Here is a 19,163-nt window from a genome sequence, read left to right on the forward strand (position 1 = left end):
ATTACTCATGATTAAAAAATTATTGATAATATATTTCGATAATATATATCGTATTAGGTTCTTTTATTCTATCTTCAGAATACATGATTAAAGTATTGTACAGTAATTTTTGAGACATCTTGTTTTCAAATAGCTAAATCTGCTAGATGTATCAAAAAATGTGCTCTACATATTATGTTAGCAGAGTTCTGGTAACAGCCAAGCATGGTTGTCAGTTGTTCAATTTATCATAAAAAAAAATAATAATCGTATCTTCAGTTGCTTGCAATCTCTATCAGCTAAATGATTAGATCTTGCAGACTGCTTATTAACTCCATCATAATAACAGCAATTTCTTAATATTGCCATTATACTAATAATAGTACATTAAAAATAGTACACTAATAATTTCTGTTAAAGTACTAATATTAAAAAAAAAACTTATCAGCTTAGTTATCAAGCGGCTTATATTTTACATATGCTTTTAGTAAAAAAAATTTAACAAGTATCTTTTTTGAAAACACATTCAAATTATACAATTTTATTTATCTTTTTTATATCATACCAAAGTCACACATGTCACACTGGCCTATTATGACGCGATAACTGAGAAAGCAATACTAGTTTTCAAGTCTAATGGGCACCTGTACTTTATCAATGTTTGAATACATATTCTTCATTCTGTTATATTCATCTATTCATATTTATCATTATAAATCAATATTAAAACACATAATTTTTAGTTACAATTCATATATATGCATAAATGAGCATATACAAATATATTTATAAAAAATGAGCATTTGCTAGACTTGTTGTACTGCTTTCTATTACAAGAGACTTAAAAGCTCTTCGAACTAAATAGAATAACACACTTCGACTGATCGTTATTGATGCTTCATGTAAAATTGGCGCAATAAAAAGAGAGAGACACATCATTGGTTCTTATTTAACATTAGCTTCCAGCGATTACAATTCTATATGTATAGTATATTGATTTGTACAACCTGCACAAATGCTACATTTACATACACTGTGCAAGAGATGAATGATAAAAGATATTGTAATTATTTCTTTTCGTCAAGCAATTAATATAAAACTACAGGAATCTTCGAATGATTTGTATTTAATTAGTTGCACATTATTACAGATCTAATAACATATTTAACATTTTTTTATTTTCAGAAAAATTAGATTTTCTGATTTTGAAACTTTTTTGATATTTTTCTTACATAGAAGTGTGATATAAAATTGGATTTTATAATTTAGCTCTTGTAATAAATAAAATGAGTTTTTAATCAAGTGCACTTTGATCTGCGGCCAGCTATACGTCGTTTACCAATTAGCGAATTATTTTAATCTCTTTTAAAAAAAAATTTATACACATGTAATCTATGCACACTATGCTGATTATAAATATCACACAATTATAATACAATTCTCTCTTTTAATTGTAAAATAAAAATGATATTTAAATAATGATATTTCATAATTTATAGCTATTGTATAGTCTCAGATTTTCAGTCTTCATAGCTGACCTTTAAAAACATACGTAGCAAAGCCGCATCGTCAAAGATAATATATATGATCACTACAAATTTATTAATATTTTGACTACTCCTAATTTAATGAAAAATTCAAGGCACATGAATATTTTTTTTCCATACAAGTAAATTGATGTTATTCTATTTTAATTGTCTCAACTATATAAAATGAAAGAGTATTCTTCTAAATTTTTGGCATAGTGTAGTCTAATCTCACTGATATTGTCAAAAGTTAAACTGCAAATATAAAGCTATATGTCTATTTAAAAAAACCTTACTAATTCCAATTTTAGCCTCTTTTAATCCTTCTTTCTGTTTAAAATAAAAATCTTGATTTAAGTGCAATGATTTATTAATTTACCCATCTTTTGAAGGAATTTGTTTCAATCACAATATTGTAGAATTACATATGTGTTCGCATTTCTGTTGTGTCATTATGAAAATTAGTTTACAGTGCATACATTAATAGAGATCACAGATTAAAATTATCTTTGAAGTTGTTTCAAAGACATGAAAAATGTTGAATAGCTCAAATACCAGTTTAAATTGTATGGATATTGTACACTAAGCTGGTAACAAATCGAAATCGTCTGAAACATGTACCATTGGAACATGAACATCTTCTATTTGAGGAGTCACTTTGGATTCACAGAGCCCTACTTCTTTCAATTTCCATTCCCAATGCATTTGTTGAACAGCATGTAATGATTCTGCTTCATTATGATGTCTCAGCAACATACCTTCCTAAAATTAACTATTGATTACAAACAAAAATAAAAGCAAAAATAAAGTACATATACTAAAATTTGATTTCTGTTTCGGGGCGGCAAAAGATAGAAGGCAAAAGGAAATATAAAATGGCCTTCTGGAATGTGATAAGGCTTGGAAATAAAGAAAGGGATTTTTGGAGAGAAGCAAAGAATTAAGATATAATGATAATGTGTGGTTAGTGAAATATGATTAGAAGAGAAAGAGTAAAACCAGATTGTTCAAACCATCTAAGAGAGATGAGAGGGAAGAGAGAGGAAAGGATGGAATTAAAAGGAGTGAATATATGTGGCGAAGTAGACTCGAGAGGGCTCCTGAAGTCCATGCTATCCGAGTTGTGCTTATTTTATGGGGATATTTATCTTATATTTATCTTATATTCAAGTTTCTATCATGGACAGATATAAAAATTGCATAGCTACTGAAATTAAAAGTGGAAAATTTGATTTTATTAATTTAATTTTTGTTAAAAAATTTTATTAGAGGATTCAGAAGTTAGTTTTAGTGAAATCGCAATGAAAAGGGATCAATTTATTGATATGTAATTCATTACTATTTCAAAATATATGTGATTTCATTATAATTTCTGTAAACTATTTCCATCAGGATATTTCATTCTTTACCTTAATTTTTTCCCATTTGTCATCTACATCTTGAAGCCAGCTTAAGAATAATCTACCATTGTATCTACTCCTTGCATTTCTATCTTTTTCTTCCTGTTCAGGAGTGATGACATTATAAACTTCTTCGTCTTTAAGAATTGTACAAACAGAAAAGGGAAGAGACTGATTAGCAAGCGCTCTAGCTGCTCTACCGTGAACTCTAAGGATTTCCTGTTCCACTGACAAAACTAATTTCTCTTTTTCAACCACATGTTGCATTCTAAGACGATATCGCTCTTTTTCTTGTTCAATGTATAAATCTTTCATAGCTCCATGCAAACCAGCTGGTGGGTTAACATTTGGCTCTTTTGCATTACTAGCTAATACATATGTACAGCGATTCATCAAATAATCCTTAAAACCCTGAGGAGGTTTTGGTTGAACAGGAAATAAGCTCTTTCGTCTTCTTTCAATCTGTAATAAATATTAAAAATTTATGTACTGCTCTATAATTTTTTACATATCAGGAGCAATTTTTTCATTTTTTCTTTTTTTAGCTATTCACATTCTAATACATATATTTGGAATGAAAATCTATGTGCAATCAAATGAAGAAGTGAATGAAAGATAAATCATATGTGAATATTTTCATTTTATGTATGTATAGGCAAGTGACAAATGTGCAGAAGTAATAAAAAAGCAATAAAAAGATATAAATAAATTTACAAAAGTTTAGTTAGTTAAGAATAAGAAGTAATGATATAAAGAATATGGAAGTATTTTTTAAGCCAATATAAATATAAATAATTATAGGTAACTTTAAGAAAAACATAATAAGATAAAAATATTAAATGAGCTCGATAAAAGTTTACATTAAAAATTTAAGCAATTTTTTACCTGCTTTCTAATATTAAGGTATAATTGATAACAATTAGTAATTGGTTGATCATGTGGATGAATTTCTGGTCCCGTATTAATTGCTTCAGCTGCTTCGCTGGCAGCAGCTGTAGCCGCTTGTTGTGCTTCTTTGTTAGGTTTCATTTTTCTCTTTCTAGGATGAAGTTCTACAGTTGGTGCCGGTGTACCGGCATTAGACATCGTAGAGGAGGTAGTTACCGAGATATTCTCCAAATTTTCTGTACTATTATCTTTTTGATTTTTTCCTGTACCATCCATATTTTTATCCAACTTCTCCACGGTTGTATTAGATTTCGAGACAGTCCCTGCATTTGTCGATTCCGACGAAGTAGCTTTATTAACATCGGATCCAATCATTTCAGGTGTTGGTGAATGATGTCTTTGTTGCGGTGAGGAATTATTCGAACGATCCATGGAAGTATTAATTGGTAATGGCGACGAATTGGAATAATTTCCATTACCTGACGAAGGTGCGGCTTCTTTTGACGCTGTGGAACCATTACTACCATTTCCAGTTCTGCAATAATATGATTTGTGAGAATTGTTTATAACTAAATAACCAATTATAACTTTCTATTTTGTTATGTATTGATTACATACATATCTATTTTGTTCCAGTCAATATAATTTGTTTCATAATATTTAAACCATCAAAGTTGCATAAATAAAAAGATATAAGTTATTTTATTAAGAAAAATATATGAAAATTTAACATTTAATATAGGAGAATTTAGTATTTATTTATACTATTAAATTTATACTGATAAATTTAATAATATAAATAAATTTACAAATAAATTATAAATATATTTATAACAAATTATAATTATATTTAAAATTACAATAAAATATTTTATTTTATACAATTAAAAAATAGCATATTACAATGATCTATGTCTAGTAACTATGCACATTGCACTTATTTTATTTTTTTGATAGTCAAATTTTTATCAAGTTTAACATCTAATTATTATAAGTAAAATCAAAATCAATGTGTTGATTTATCTTGTATTCTTTAAAAAATATAACAATTAAACAATATAATGTTTTAACGAATTATTTGGAATGTATGTCTTCCATTAATTATTTACACAAAATATTTCGCGAAAAGAAGATAATATATACAAAAGATAATATAACATAAGATATATAAGATAGATAAGATAAGATATAGAATAGAAGATAATATAGACATGTGTGTGTGTGCGCGCGCGTATTTTTATATAAATACATACATACATACATACATACATACATACATATATATATATATATATATATATATATATATATATATATATATATAAAAGCGCTTCCTTGTATATTTAACAAAATATATAAATTAGCAATATTCCTACCTATGTGAACTTCTTAATACTCTTTGATGATGTGTTGATCTTTCCTCTCCATGTAAAGTTGTAGCAAAGTCCTTCTTATCTTCCCCTTTTGTATTAGTGCCACTTTCTGTAGGACTAGTTGTTCCACTAGCTGACTGATTTTGGTCTTTTTCAGTTGAATCGTTGCTGTTCGAGCTAGGAACTACATAGGGTAATGGATGACTTCTATTTGCAATATTTTTACCATTTCTATTGCCTTGCTCTTGTTCCGATGCCGTACTTTGTGGAATAACTATCTTTAGAGGCGGTACTTTAGGAGCAATATTAGAATCGGAACACTTTGATCGATCTTCTTCGCCATCAGATTCAAGTGCTGGGATACTAGTTTTCACATTCGTCGAATTAGAAGTATTCGAAGGTTTTGGGCTACTGGCCATTGAAGAAGTACTAGGACTCTTTCTATCTGCATTAATAGAACTCGTATTTTGACTTCCTTTACCGGACGTCACTCCAGATCCTTGTTTACCTGATTTAACACACTGTAAATAAATTATATATTATTATATAATTATCATTTATATACATATATATATTATGGCGATATATATATATATATATATATATATATATATATATATATCGCCATAATATATATGATATGTATATAAATGATATATCTAATATATATATATATATTAGATATATATAATATATATATATATATATATATATATATATATATATTAGATATAATTTAGATATAATATAATTTGATATATATATATATATATATATATATATATATATATATATATATATATATATCGCCATAAAAAGTATGCGATCAAATAATACCAATTACCTTTTCTCCAGCACCAACAGCATTCCTATTGATATTTTGCCTTCCTAATGTGTTATTCTTCGCGGTCTCTTTCACGTTCTCGGAATCTTTCCGTTTCTTCCGACGATTTTCCTCATCTTGCTCTTCCGCATTATCGCCCTCGAAGGTACGCTTCGATGATGGCGACATTGAAGCAGTCGAGACTTCATCGGAAGTCAATGGCGTCGTTATTGCTTCATTTGCAGATATCGATGAACCACTGGCAGTGGATGCATTATTATCACCACTGTGGTTATTCTGGCCATTTGAAGATTTACCGCCACCATCCTTATCTTTGTCTGGATTAGGATTCGGAGATGAGCTTGCGCCTCTCACCGGTGTCGGTTCTTTCGAGCTCTTAAACTCGTATATGTCACCGCTATCAGTAGATGATGCATTGCCGGATGTGCTAGTACCTGAAACTGCATTTGCGCTTGTTGACGATGTATTGGCTGGTGTCTTCGCCGAAGTCTCCATGGAGCTTTGACCCTGTATTATTTATTAATAAAATTTTTTTATTAAAAACAGAAATTAATATACAAATAAAATTTAAAAATTATGATTGTTAAATCTGTTATTTTTTAACGAATATTTCTTTTATAAATTTTTAATATTAAGACGCTGATAAATAAACTGCAGATTAAAATTGGCTTAATACAACATTTATTTTATATTACATAAAAAATATAATTTGATGTATATTTGTATTTTTAAAGATAATTCTAGAAAAAAGTATTTAGACATTTAATTATTTACTATTCTTATATTAGAGAATTAATAATATTAAAGAGTAGGCACAAAAGCTACGGTTTAAAAAATTATATGAAGTCAATAATATTTTATACTTTTAAACAGCTCTTCTATTTAATTAATAGCTGAAGCTATATAAAATTTCATCGTTTCAACAACACTTCTAATATATATATATATTTATTTATTATGCAAAAAAATATCAATGAATGTGCTGATTAAATATTAGACAATAATTAACGATTAATATGAATATTGCAAGATTGTATTATCTTTCTTGAAATTAATTTTTTTTATACTATCCATCACAATATCAATCAATTTATACAATCGTTAGTATATATACCTGTGTGCTCATGATGCCCTGACGGGAATTTGATGCCCCTTTCTTTTCATCCCTCGCTCCTCGCACCTGGTTAAGTCGAAGCGTCACCCTCGGCGAGCTTCCAGACTGCCCAGTTCCCGATCTATCGACTGCAAAAAGAACAAAATATTAATTATCAAGAAAATAATAATTATATATCATAAAACAAATTTTCGCAAAAATAATACAAACATAACATTTTCACAATGTTATATAAAAAAGAATTACGAGAAAAAGAGAGACATAGATGTGAGAAAAAGGGAAAAGAGAATAGAAAAAAAGAAAGAGGAAAATATTCTATAGTTACAATTATCCAACAAAGAACTGTTGATTCAGCCTCAGAAAATAAGTTTCTTGAGAAAACTGAGAATCTAACATTTGGAAAATACCTAATCAGTATTTGTCATCAATATGTTTTATGTGAATTTAGAATATAAATGTATGAATAAAATGTTATATACCAAAAATACGATATAATTGAAATTATGATAATTTCCATATGTTTGCAGCTTTAAAAATAATTAATTTAAAAATCCACATATTATAAATAAAATATCAATCAACAATATCCAAGTTCTCAGCACAGGATTTGAAGATTGTAGCAATACTATTTTTATTATATTACATAAGAAATATATATCAAAAGTTTAATAATTTATCTTCTCTAAATTATATATTATAATATTGCTTTTTTAAATTATCATCTTTCTTAAAATTTATTATTTTATTTGCAAGAACTCTACGTGCAAGTTTTCTAAGTTTTACTAAAATTAATTATAATTACATAGTAATTCATAGGCCGAAAAATAATGTAAACATAATAAAATAATATAAAATTTACCTAAAATGTCTTATATTATATTTTATATTTCTTGTTTCAAATGCAGATTTTTCTATTATTTATGAAACAATAATGATGTGATAATAACCGTATTGTTCAAATCTTTATGAAACTTTATATAATAAATTACAGAATATTTTTATGTGTGTGATACTAATTATTACTGAATAAATATAGTCTTTTATATTAATGCAGCGATTGTGAGATTGTCTAAGAGCATTAACATAGTTAACAAGTCATTATCAAAATCAAAGTAATCGAGTTTATTTATCAATATAGTTTTTACCGATAGCAGCAAAATAAATATATATATCGCTAAAAGTACATAGCATCGTTATATAAATCATTAATCAGCGAAATGATAAGATGCGTTATAATAAGAATTAAAGTTGAATGAGATATCTCTTTGTAAAAAGCTATGCTACTTTCTCTTACAATATTAACGACATGAGAATATCACAATTAACATATCATTTAAGCTAAAGCTATTAAAGATACCGTCCAGAGGAAATATATGTCACGGATAAGTTTCTTATGCTAAAGGCGTCAAATTGCGCTGCTGCGTCTAACACGTGTACAATTAATTCCTGGAATAGTGCCGAGATTATTTTGAATACTACAATCACGAAAAAATGTCTTATTGTCATGTTTTAATTAAATAGACATAACAATTATTTTAATATGATTAATTTTTTTGTAACAAAATGTAAAATATATATAAAATAAAAAATATAAAATAAACAATTTTGGAACAATAAAACACGATTTTTTTTAAATTTTGAATATTGAATAATTTATATATGTATATAAAATTAATATTATACACATATGTGTGTATGTGTGTGTGTGTGGTATAAAATTAAATTATTAATTATTTAAGTGTGTATATAAAATTAATATTATTTATATGTATAAGTGTATATGTACGTGCATAACCATTACAGAACTCACTAAAACAGCACTTTTAATCATTGATGAAGATTGTAAATCCTATCCGCAATCTGGATCATTTATCTAATTATTATCTCATTATTATCTTATATGATTCGTGAGCAAATTTATATTCACTTTTCACATAATTGCTCGTCCATATTCGTGCGAGTATCACTCTAAGTCACATAATATTCATTTACATTGAGCTCCGAAAACATACACGTGACTGAGTGTCAAAAGATGATCGATATCGCATAAAACAGCTTAAATCGATGAATCAATACTCGATCGTAGCGCAGATTTCGCGACGATACGCGATAAGACGATCGTTAGGTACTTGCCAATGCAAGACGTGTTATTTCACTATCGTTGAGTTTAGACCTCTTCTGGAGGTACGATCACCCTACTGGTGTCGATGGACGCAACCAAACGGGTCCCACGTACTTGCCAGTCAGCATTCTCCCTCTCCCTGATTCTTCCTCCTCTACCCATCCTTCCTCCTTCCTCGATTCGTGTGTTTTCCTTCTCTTCTTATCCAATGCCACTCTTCTTCTTACATGCTATTTGCATCTTTGTATTATCTCATTTCTTCTTGTCCTCGCCACTTAAGGCTAGAAAGTAGGCTTCTCCAAACTTTACCTTCAATTTAAGTATCGAGGCTAACGTAACAGCGACACACGATGATTGTGAAATAAGTAAATCTAAGATATATACCAAGCCATGGTCGATTTGTTGTCGAGAATAATCGTACTGGTTGTTTCCTTTTTCGTAATTATTATGGGAGCGCCCAGAAAAAGAATACCTCAGATTATCAAATCCTGGTCAACGATTCAATCGAATTCTTAGTATATTTAATCAATAGCTTAGGCCTCTCAATCACAGAATTTAAAAAAATATATTATTGCTCTATGTGTATTGAGAACAGAGATATTAAAATGTTTATTAACAAAGATATTAGAGTGCTAATGTTTCATATTAAAATATTCATTTAAAATATAACATACCCTGGAAGGAGAATCATTGTAAAAATAGTCTCTAAATCGGTCTCTAACGGATGATGCAGTTTCTATCTCTATAATATGTTCTGTCTCTTTAAACATCTATTTCTTTATCTCTCCAATGTAGAAGTAGAAACAGCATCGCCTCCTAGCAACAATCTTTCTCGAGGTCAGTGGATGAAATTCTTACTTATGCGCCTTCTAATATAATATATATGTGTACTGCAATATCTTTAATTAATCATCGCTCGTTTCTGTATCGTATGCTATTATTATCGATTTGTACATCGATTGTTCGTATACTCTTACTAAATGTAGAATGTATTAATCCTATTATTTTTATTAATATCAGAGAAAAGAGGATACTGCGATATTCAAGTAGCATAAAATATAATCAAATATTTCGTATATCGATTTTTTGATACAGAATATCGGTTGACATATCACAACAACATATTAATATTTTTATATATAAATATGTATGTAATATTAAGAAGACATATCAATGCCAAATATTTCCAGTAATATCTAAGTAATATCGTTAATTAATTGCGATTCTATTGATAAAACTAGTTAATAGATCCGAACAAACTCTTTCGATATCCCGAATGTCAAGGTTTAACACATTGTTAAAAATGATCGGGATATATTTTATACTTTTTAATATAAATTTTTGTTAATACACACTTGAGAAAAAAAGTTCATATATATATAATAAAAGTTCATATATAATTATATATTGTCTTTTTCTTGGACAATTTTTGTCCGTATACAATAAAAAAAATTCTATTATTACATAACATGTGTGGACGAATTTAAAATTATCTTTTTGTCTCTAATAGTCACTCACTTTTTTACACGTGTAGTTTTTATGATATATGTATGCTCAAGTCATTGTTTGGTAATCAACGTTTTTATTTGTGGAGTTAAATTGCTGATCTGTGGTCTTAGGTCAAGTGTTATAAAATAATATAATAATAATAATTGTTGGAGTCATTTTTTTGAAATTAATAAACATTATTGAATTTAATTCTATATAGAAAAAAAATCAAATAAGGAACAATATTCAAAGAAATACTTGTAGACAAAATTTTCTTAAATTTTAGTTTTAAGTTTTTCTTAGTTTTAGTATATTAAACTTGGAATTATACATAAAATCTTAATTTTATTATCATTGAACATCCTGTTCAATATATAATATTTAAAATAAATAAATAATTAATTGAATTAATAAATTAATTTCAACATTGATTAATTTATTAACAAATATTGAAATAAATTTATTAATTCAACATTTACTTATTTTCGAACATTATATTATGTTTAGAATTAGATAAGATCTATCATTGGATAAATTAGATCTTTAATTATATAATTTTTGCAATATAAACGCATATATGTTTTTCTTGTGAATTATATTAACTCTATTGAACTATTTAAATTATATTGAGACTTTTCATTAGAGAACATATCTTATTTGTTCTATACAATTATATTAACATATATACAAATACTTAAATAAAATACATAATCATGCATTTTATTTAATAAAATAATTTTAATGTTGAATGAATAATAAAAAATATAATAATTAAGAAAAATTTAAATTTTATAACCTGTATAATTTTCCCACAGTTAGTTTACATAAATATTTATGATTTTCATTTGTCACATATGCTTTAATATATATACATGTAAATTTAAATATTAGTGAGATTATGTATTTGGTAAAAATATTACTTAGTTTTCTTAATTAAGAAAGAAACATTATTGAGTTTCTTAATTAGGAAATTATATTTTGTAAACTGACTTGATAGAATTTTAAATGTTAATGTATATTACATAAAATAATTTTAACATCAGTTATAAACAACCCATAATAGGTAACTAATGCTCTAATGAGATAAATTCCACATATTTACTGCATAAAAATATTAAGCATTAAAACATTAAAATTGAGATGTTAAAATATATACATATGTACATATACATACATACATACATACATACATACATACATACATACATACATACATACATACATACATATATATATATATATATATATATATATATATATATATATATATATATATATATATATATATATATATATATATATATATATATATAGAGAGAGAGAGAGAGAGAGAGAGAGAGAGAGAGAGAGAGAGAGAGAGAGAATAAAATTTATTTTTATTTATTGATATTTTATATCTTTCTTTATTATTATCTCTCTTACTCTCTTGATTTTGCCAGCCTTAATCCCTTATCTTTATAACTTTACTCGTATCTATAATCATGTTAACAACAAGATTATACAGGAACTTTTGTCATTTTTGCAAAGATATGAAGAAAAGGAAAAAGCTCCAGAACAAAGGTCTGTGTTAATCGCTATTTGTATATTTTATTTGTATATTCTCCTTTCATTTTGTTCTAAAAATTTCCTTTCTCTTATGCAGACAGTACGAATAAAGCGAAGAAATCTCTAGTTATTGGAAAAAGGAGAAATTTTTTTTACCTTTATTTTGTGGTGGTGTCCTCCGCATCTCACAGGAGGCTCCACTATCGTCAGCAACGTGCGATGCAGCGGCTGCGGTATTTCCGGCTGCGCGTTGCTGCTGTTGCTGTTGGTACTGCGTGTGGTATTGATAAGAGAGCGGTTGCTGCTCCTCTTGTTCGCTCGACGGCGCTGCTGCTGCTGTCGCTGTTGTTGCCCCTGGTGTGTTCGTCTCGGAAGGAGAGCACGGTTTGTCGAGAGTAGTCGTTGCACTCTTGTCGGGTAAACCAGCGGTGCCTGCAACGTCTGTTCCTATGAATGAATTCGAAAAAGGGCCTCCGCGTAGCGAGTTTCTCCGGGGAGGGGGTCTCTCCCACGGAATAGCCGAGCGTCGTTGACGTTTACGAGCGCTTACGATATGGCGGATCTATCGGGTGCCCTTTAACGTGGCACAATGGCGTATCGGCGTAAGGTTAGGACACCGTTTCTCGTTGATCGATTCGCTTAACGGCATCGACGCGATATAAATGTGGAGCAAATATCGATTTCTGACAACTTCAACGATTTTCTCCTCGACAATTCGACGAAGAGGCTTGTTCTCAGTGCGAATCCATAGCTCCGAAGGTTGAATCACTTTGCGCTATCATCGCAGCCATCAATCCCGTCTGTGGAATTGCACGGGTTCCACGTGTGCGCTTCGATCTGTCATTTTCCGGAGGAGTCTTACGGCTAATCAATTGACGATTTAATTGGCGGAAGTCGATCGGATGACACGAACACCGTGGAAATATCGCGATATTCGATGATGATAGATCGTCGTGTCGATAAATGTATATAATGTATATATCAAAAATTCGGGGCCAGTGATACGGCTCCTTCGTTCCACGCGCATTCGATCGATGTCACAATCACTCTTCCCCCCCTCCCCCCTAAAGGCTACCCCTTTCCCCTACCCCCGGCCTCGCTAGTGGCCGTATGTCATCGACGTTACGGCGAATCGAATCTTCCTCTTGACTCTTGCGAAAACTAACGAGAAAATCGCCATGCGACGCGGGGGAAAATTCAACGCGGGTTAAAGCACGTACGGCGACATTTGACGACGCGCCGATTCGGGATAAGTCCGTGACATGAAACGCGTCGCGGTTTCGATACGCACGCGAACGCGGCCTCTCGCAAACTGATGGCCATGTTGCTCGTGCGGTGCACGATGACGCTCGATTCGGGCAGCAGACACTGCCTTTTTCCGCCTCCCCTCCCCTCCCCTCCCCTCCGCGAATCGCGATGCTGTGTCGCACGCGCACAGCAGGTTTCTGTCGCGAAAAGTGCGCTGTCTAATTAATTTTATCTTGTTATTAGTGCAGGATTATTAATATAGGATTACGCAAAAAAATTCAAATAATATTATTCGAATATATAACAATTATATAATAATTTATATATATTTATAAATATTTATAAAAAATATATTTTTCTTTTAATAAAAATAATATGTAAAAAAAAATATATTAATTATATTAATTATATAAATATTATTAATCGAATATATAATAATATATATTCGAATAATATAATACATATATTATTCGAATTTTTTTGCATAATCCAATATTAATAACAAGAAAAAAAATATATTTTTTTCTTGAATTAATTTGCGCAGCATTTTCTTATAAAATATATAGTTATTAATAATAAAATTACATGCCAGGTGAGTTGTTATTATAATCGAGATTAGTGGAACAAGATAATATTATCAAAACTTCACTTAAAAAATACGCAAATTTTAAGAATGCTCTACTGTAAAATTTACACAAAGTGACTTGTACGTTTTTTCCGTGGAATTTTCGCGTGTCAATAGCGTAGCTTCAACGTTTGTTTTCTCTCTTTCAGGGTTGGACACTTGCTCGTAAATACTTTCTACGTTACGCGTAAACTATATAAACCCTGCTTAACATGTCATTTATATCAACATTGAATCATTCATGAAATATAGCTTATCAAGGATATTTTGTTTACGTCATGCATGGCTTAAACACAACGATAGGATTTTGATATTTTATGACGTCGCGCGAAAAAATCAACAAAAGATTTAAAAAACTGGACTCATATATATAATATTATAATTTCATACTATAATAAAAGAAAACAAATATATATTATATTACATATATTACATATTGTTTTCTTGCGCTTTAAATTGACGTTTAATTTGCAATAGTTTACACGTTTACGTGAAAAAAGTCCACGTAAATAAACATGACGTAGACGATACGTAAACAATTCGTATAACCGTAATTTTGAAATCTATCCTCACTCGCGCACAACCCTGCTCCCTTCCCTTCTCGCTCTCATTCATCTATATTCCTTACCTGACACCATTTCCTGAGATGTCATTTGCAAAAGTAGCGCGAGCTGCTGGCGTTCGGACATCCGCGCTGGGTAACCGCGGAAACGACTGTTACCGCCTGCGGGCATTCCGTCCTCATAATTCATATAACACGCAGCACGGAAAACGTGGACGTAAAGCGCGGAGGACGGGCATGGGACGCGCGCACTTGCACCAGAGGATGCACGGACAGGACTACGAACGTAGGCTACGGATGCATCCGCGTTGTACGCGCTGGGAAACCGCCACGAGCGAGGATAACCTTAAAAGTGCGCGGTCGGTTCACTATTTTCCCTATCTTGACCCACCGAGTTCGCGTGAACGCGCACGGAATCATCACAACAACGGCACGGCTACGACGAGCGCGATGATAATGACGCAGTCGCGAATGCCGCGGCAATCGTGGCCGTTAATCGTGCACATCGCGCCCTGGACGAGATCGCTCGCGTAGCGCGCACTTCCGTAACTGTCACTCGTCGGGCCGATGCTTTGATCTCGCGATGCGACATGTGCGCGGGCTCTCGGCTTTGAAAACGAGATTCGCAACACTGACTCTAGGACACGGTGCACAATATGACGCAACACACGCGTTAATGTATATTTTGCTTCCGTGCGTTGGCATGACTGCGTCGCGTCAGAAAAATTCAACATGGCGGGACATTCGAATGCGCCATATCGATCGGCGTAAGAAATTTTAGGTAAGAAATTTTATTTATTTGTTGAAATTTACTTTCAATCTTTTACTTATTTATTCATCTATTTATTCGTTAATTTGATCTTGTTATTAATATAGGATTACGCAAAAAAATTCGAATATATATTATATATTCGATTAATAATATTATTAATCGAATATATAATAATTATATAATAATTATAAATATATAATAATTATATAATAATTTATATATATTTATAAATATTTATAAAATACATTTTTATTTATTTTTTATTGATTTATTATTTATCTATTTATTCATTAAAATTTATTTTTCGTTTATTTATTAAAACTTATTTTTTTATTTACTTATTAAAATTTACTGCTCATATTTATGTGAAATTGACGAATATGATTTGTGTACATATATGTTTGTTTATTGATTCTTGACATATTTGAAGTCAAAAGAATCAATATAATACGTCACCATCAATTGCGTATTCGACATAATTGCTATTGTATTAATTTATTCATTTGCATTATCGTATATTAAATAAATTCAATGCAGTATAAATACAGTATTTAAATTGCGTAGACATTTATTGTACATATTTGTTTTCTGTGGTCGTTACATGAACTTGCGGTGTAAAAAAAATTTCACATTGGGGGAATATTATTTACATATAAAACAATAACAGTAAGAACCAAAATTATTTATTGTTTATGTCTTTTTAAAACATTTCAAAACATTAGTAACAGTATTAAAAGTGTACATATATAACAAAACATTATTTTGTTTATTATTTCGAAATATCAACAAATGAGGTACCAATTCTAACATTACATATAATTTATAATCACTATAAAAAAATAATTATTATTCCAGAGTTTTACATGTATGTGTGAGGACTTATTTTGCATAAAGATCTGTTTTGTGAGATTAACTCATTTATAGACGATATATGTCATTAAGTATAATTTATGAAGAACTTTATAGTAATTAAATGATTATATTATATACGAGGACTATACAAAAGAAAAATCAGTCCAATATTTACGTTCGCCTAAATAGAGAAAAATATAGATGTTCGAAGTGACATCCAAAAAGATGCTTACATTATTTATTACATATTATACTCATACGACAAGCATGGCTATATAATAATATTATAAATATAAATTACAATGAGATCTCATTATAATGCATGTCAATAAAACGCTATTTTCAATGTAATAAAATTCAATTGAATCCCAATCAAGTTCCTGTATGATAGATCGATAATTCAATATAACGAAATTTTTGTTTCACGACAATTTCACAATTTGGATCTTATTACATCTCGTTATTTTTTTACATTTCTCTGGAAATACAATCACAATTTTGAAAATTGTATACGATACGTAGTATTTGAAAATCGGAAGAGGAAAAATATGTTTTTTTCGAAGATCTTTTGTTTGTTTATTCATTTTTGTCAAAAACATCAATTATTAAGCCTTAGTAGAGCAATGAGGTAATTCGACAAAAGGGAACATGTATGTCTACAGGTGCAATAAATTTTTCAAAAAGTGTTTGGACAGCGTGGTCATGTATAGAAATATTGAGAAGTTGTGTTTGTTCCAGGTAAGCTTAAGTCAATTATAATTTTCACAAAAAGTTTCTTGTTTAGTCCCATTTGTTTGGTCTATTTGATAAAGATAAGTTCCTTAAGAAGTTATATATTAAATTAATTTGTGAATTAAATTTCCTTGTTCTTTCTTGTTTTAATATTCGTAATGATATATAGCGCATATGTATATAGCGCGTATGTGTATACCTTTTTTTTATAAAATCAAAAAAGTAGGAAATTTTATGCTAATCTAGAATCTATTAACGTAGTTTTATAATGTTTATTATCACGCAAGTATCACGTGTCCTGTAATAGATTAGTAAAAACATAATTATTCATTTTGGATGTTCCAGCCATAGGAAATATCGATATATATTTATTATATGTGCATTATTAAAAAGATGTGACATCGTAAAATAAGTTAGTTCTAATAAAAAAAAAAATAAATAAAATATATACAAAGCGTTGTTTGCTTGAATTGCTGGATCGAGATTTTGGAAAATCAATAAGAAAAAGACTCTGCTAGTGTTCGCAAATATTCTTTAAAAATCTACCTATAAAGTCGACATAGATATCGATAATTATTTTTGATTAATTGTAAAACTTATATTTGATATTTTTTATTCTTCCTACGAGTTCCTATAAGACTTATTGTTAGTAATATATTATTTACTTTACTTTCGGGGATTATCTGACATGAGTACGACAGATTATAACAGTACGTGAAGTATTAATAAACTGCGAACGAGATGAAAGTCTAATTCGCTCTTTGTGCTTTTGAATGTAAATAACAATATCAAAATTCGGTGCAGATAATAATTCCAATAACGTACAAATATCATTAAAAATTCTGAATTCACATTAGCTATCGTATTTACGGACAAAGGCAGTTTAATAATATTTATATTGAAAATATGTTCACGCATTAATACAATTTTTGTTATACATTATACGCATGTTGTAGCTTTTGATTTATTTTAATTCACGTACTATAAATCTACATATGGCAACTGTCAATAATAAATAATAATTATATAATTAAACAACATTTTGCTAACTAATTAACTCGAAGATAAACCGCACATAGCGTGATATATGTATATCATTATAATTGCTATCTAATCGTAAAAACGTCTACTTATTTGAACATTGTTATAATTATAACAACGACGACAATGATAATGATGATAACAATGCTGATGATTACGGAATTATGAATGATAATAAAAGTAGTAATAGTATAACAACTTTATTGTTGCTACTATGGTTGTTATTTTTAGCATTATTACTATTTTATTATTGTTTTATTATTATTATTATTATTATTATTATTTATTTGTCAGGTTTTTGCTCGTCAGATCCATCCTGTGACTTCTGAATTCACAGAATAGACGTAAGCAATATCCTGTAATAGAATCTCGCACCATAAAAATTATTAATCACCTTGATGGAAATATTCTGTTGAAATTATAATAAATTACTTGAAGATGTAAATAAAAATGACTAAATCTATTTTAATATAAATCAAAATTTTTTACAATAAAATATAATTGAAAATTACAAATCTTGAGAAAAATTAATAAATATTTTTTAAAAATTAATGTTAACTTTAAACATTATTTTGTTGTAAAATTGTAGAATTTTATTAAAGATTGCGAAATTTTCAAAGAATATTTAATTGAAATTTATTAAAACACCATAATGAAAATTGATAAAGTTATTGGATAACTTTTAGAATAAAACTAAAGAGAACAAAAAAATATATAAAAAAAACTTTTAATTACAATACAATAACAATAAATTTGTAATATATTATAAATTACTGTATAAAATTTAATATTAAAATCTAATATATACTAATATTTTGATTTATACTGAACTGTTATAACTATTATACTAGTTTTTAAATGTAAGAAGCAATGAAAATCTTTAAAGCAAAATTAATGTATTATGCTAAAATGTAGTTCTGTACTGCATTAAAAATAAAATTTAATAAAATATATATATATATATATATATATATAGTTTTTATTAGCTTTTTTAAAATTAATTTTAATTAATTTAAAATAATTAGCAGAAATGATTAGTATCAGTAATTAAC

At 28.8% G+C, this 19,163-nt stretch overlaps 1 protein-coding gene across 4 annotated transcripts; it reads right to left on the reverse strand.

The window, feature by feature from the left end:
- Window positions 1-46: 46 nt before the first annotated feature.
- LOC145962028 (uncharacterized) lies at window positions 47-15,366 on the reverse strand. 4 transcript variants are annotated; one of them, XM_083082772.1, is made up of 8 exons: window positions 14,781-15,366; window positions 12,436-12,720; window positions 7,125-7,252; window positions 6,011-6,517; window positions 5,170-5,687; window positions 3,791-4,328; window positions 2,915-3,367; window positions 47-2,267 (listed from the first exon to the last, which is right to left on the reverse strand). In XM_083082772.1, the coding sequence occupies exons 1-8, from the start codon at window positions 14,902-14,904 to the stop codon at window positions 2,088-2,090; spliced, it is 2,733 nt and encodes a 910-aa protein (XP_082938898.1). In that variant the 5' UTR covers window positions 14,905-15,366; the 3' UTR covers window positions 47-2,087. The 4 variants fall into 4 exon arrangements, with proteins under 4 accessions (XP_082938898.1, XP_082938899.1, XP_082938900.1 ...); XM_083082773.1 differs by having other exon boundaries at window positions 12,436-12,711; window positions 14,781-15,365; XM_083082774.1 differs by lacking the exons at window positions 12,436-12,720; window positions 14,781-15,366 and adding an exon at window positions 9,258-9,360.
- Window positions 15,367-19,163: the final 3,797 nt, after the last annotated feature.

Source organism: Camponotus vicinus, unplaced genomic scaffold (genome assembly GCF_025532165.1).
Source record: "Camponotus vicinus isolate PSW18456_S1 unplaced genomic scaffold, iyCamVici1.0 SCAF_11, whole genome shotgun sequence".
Lineage (NCBI taxonomy): Eukaryota > Metazoa > Arthropoda > Insecta > Hymenoptera > Formicidae > Camponotus > Camponotus vicinus.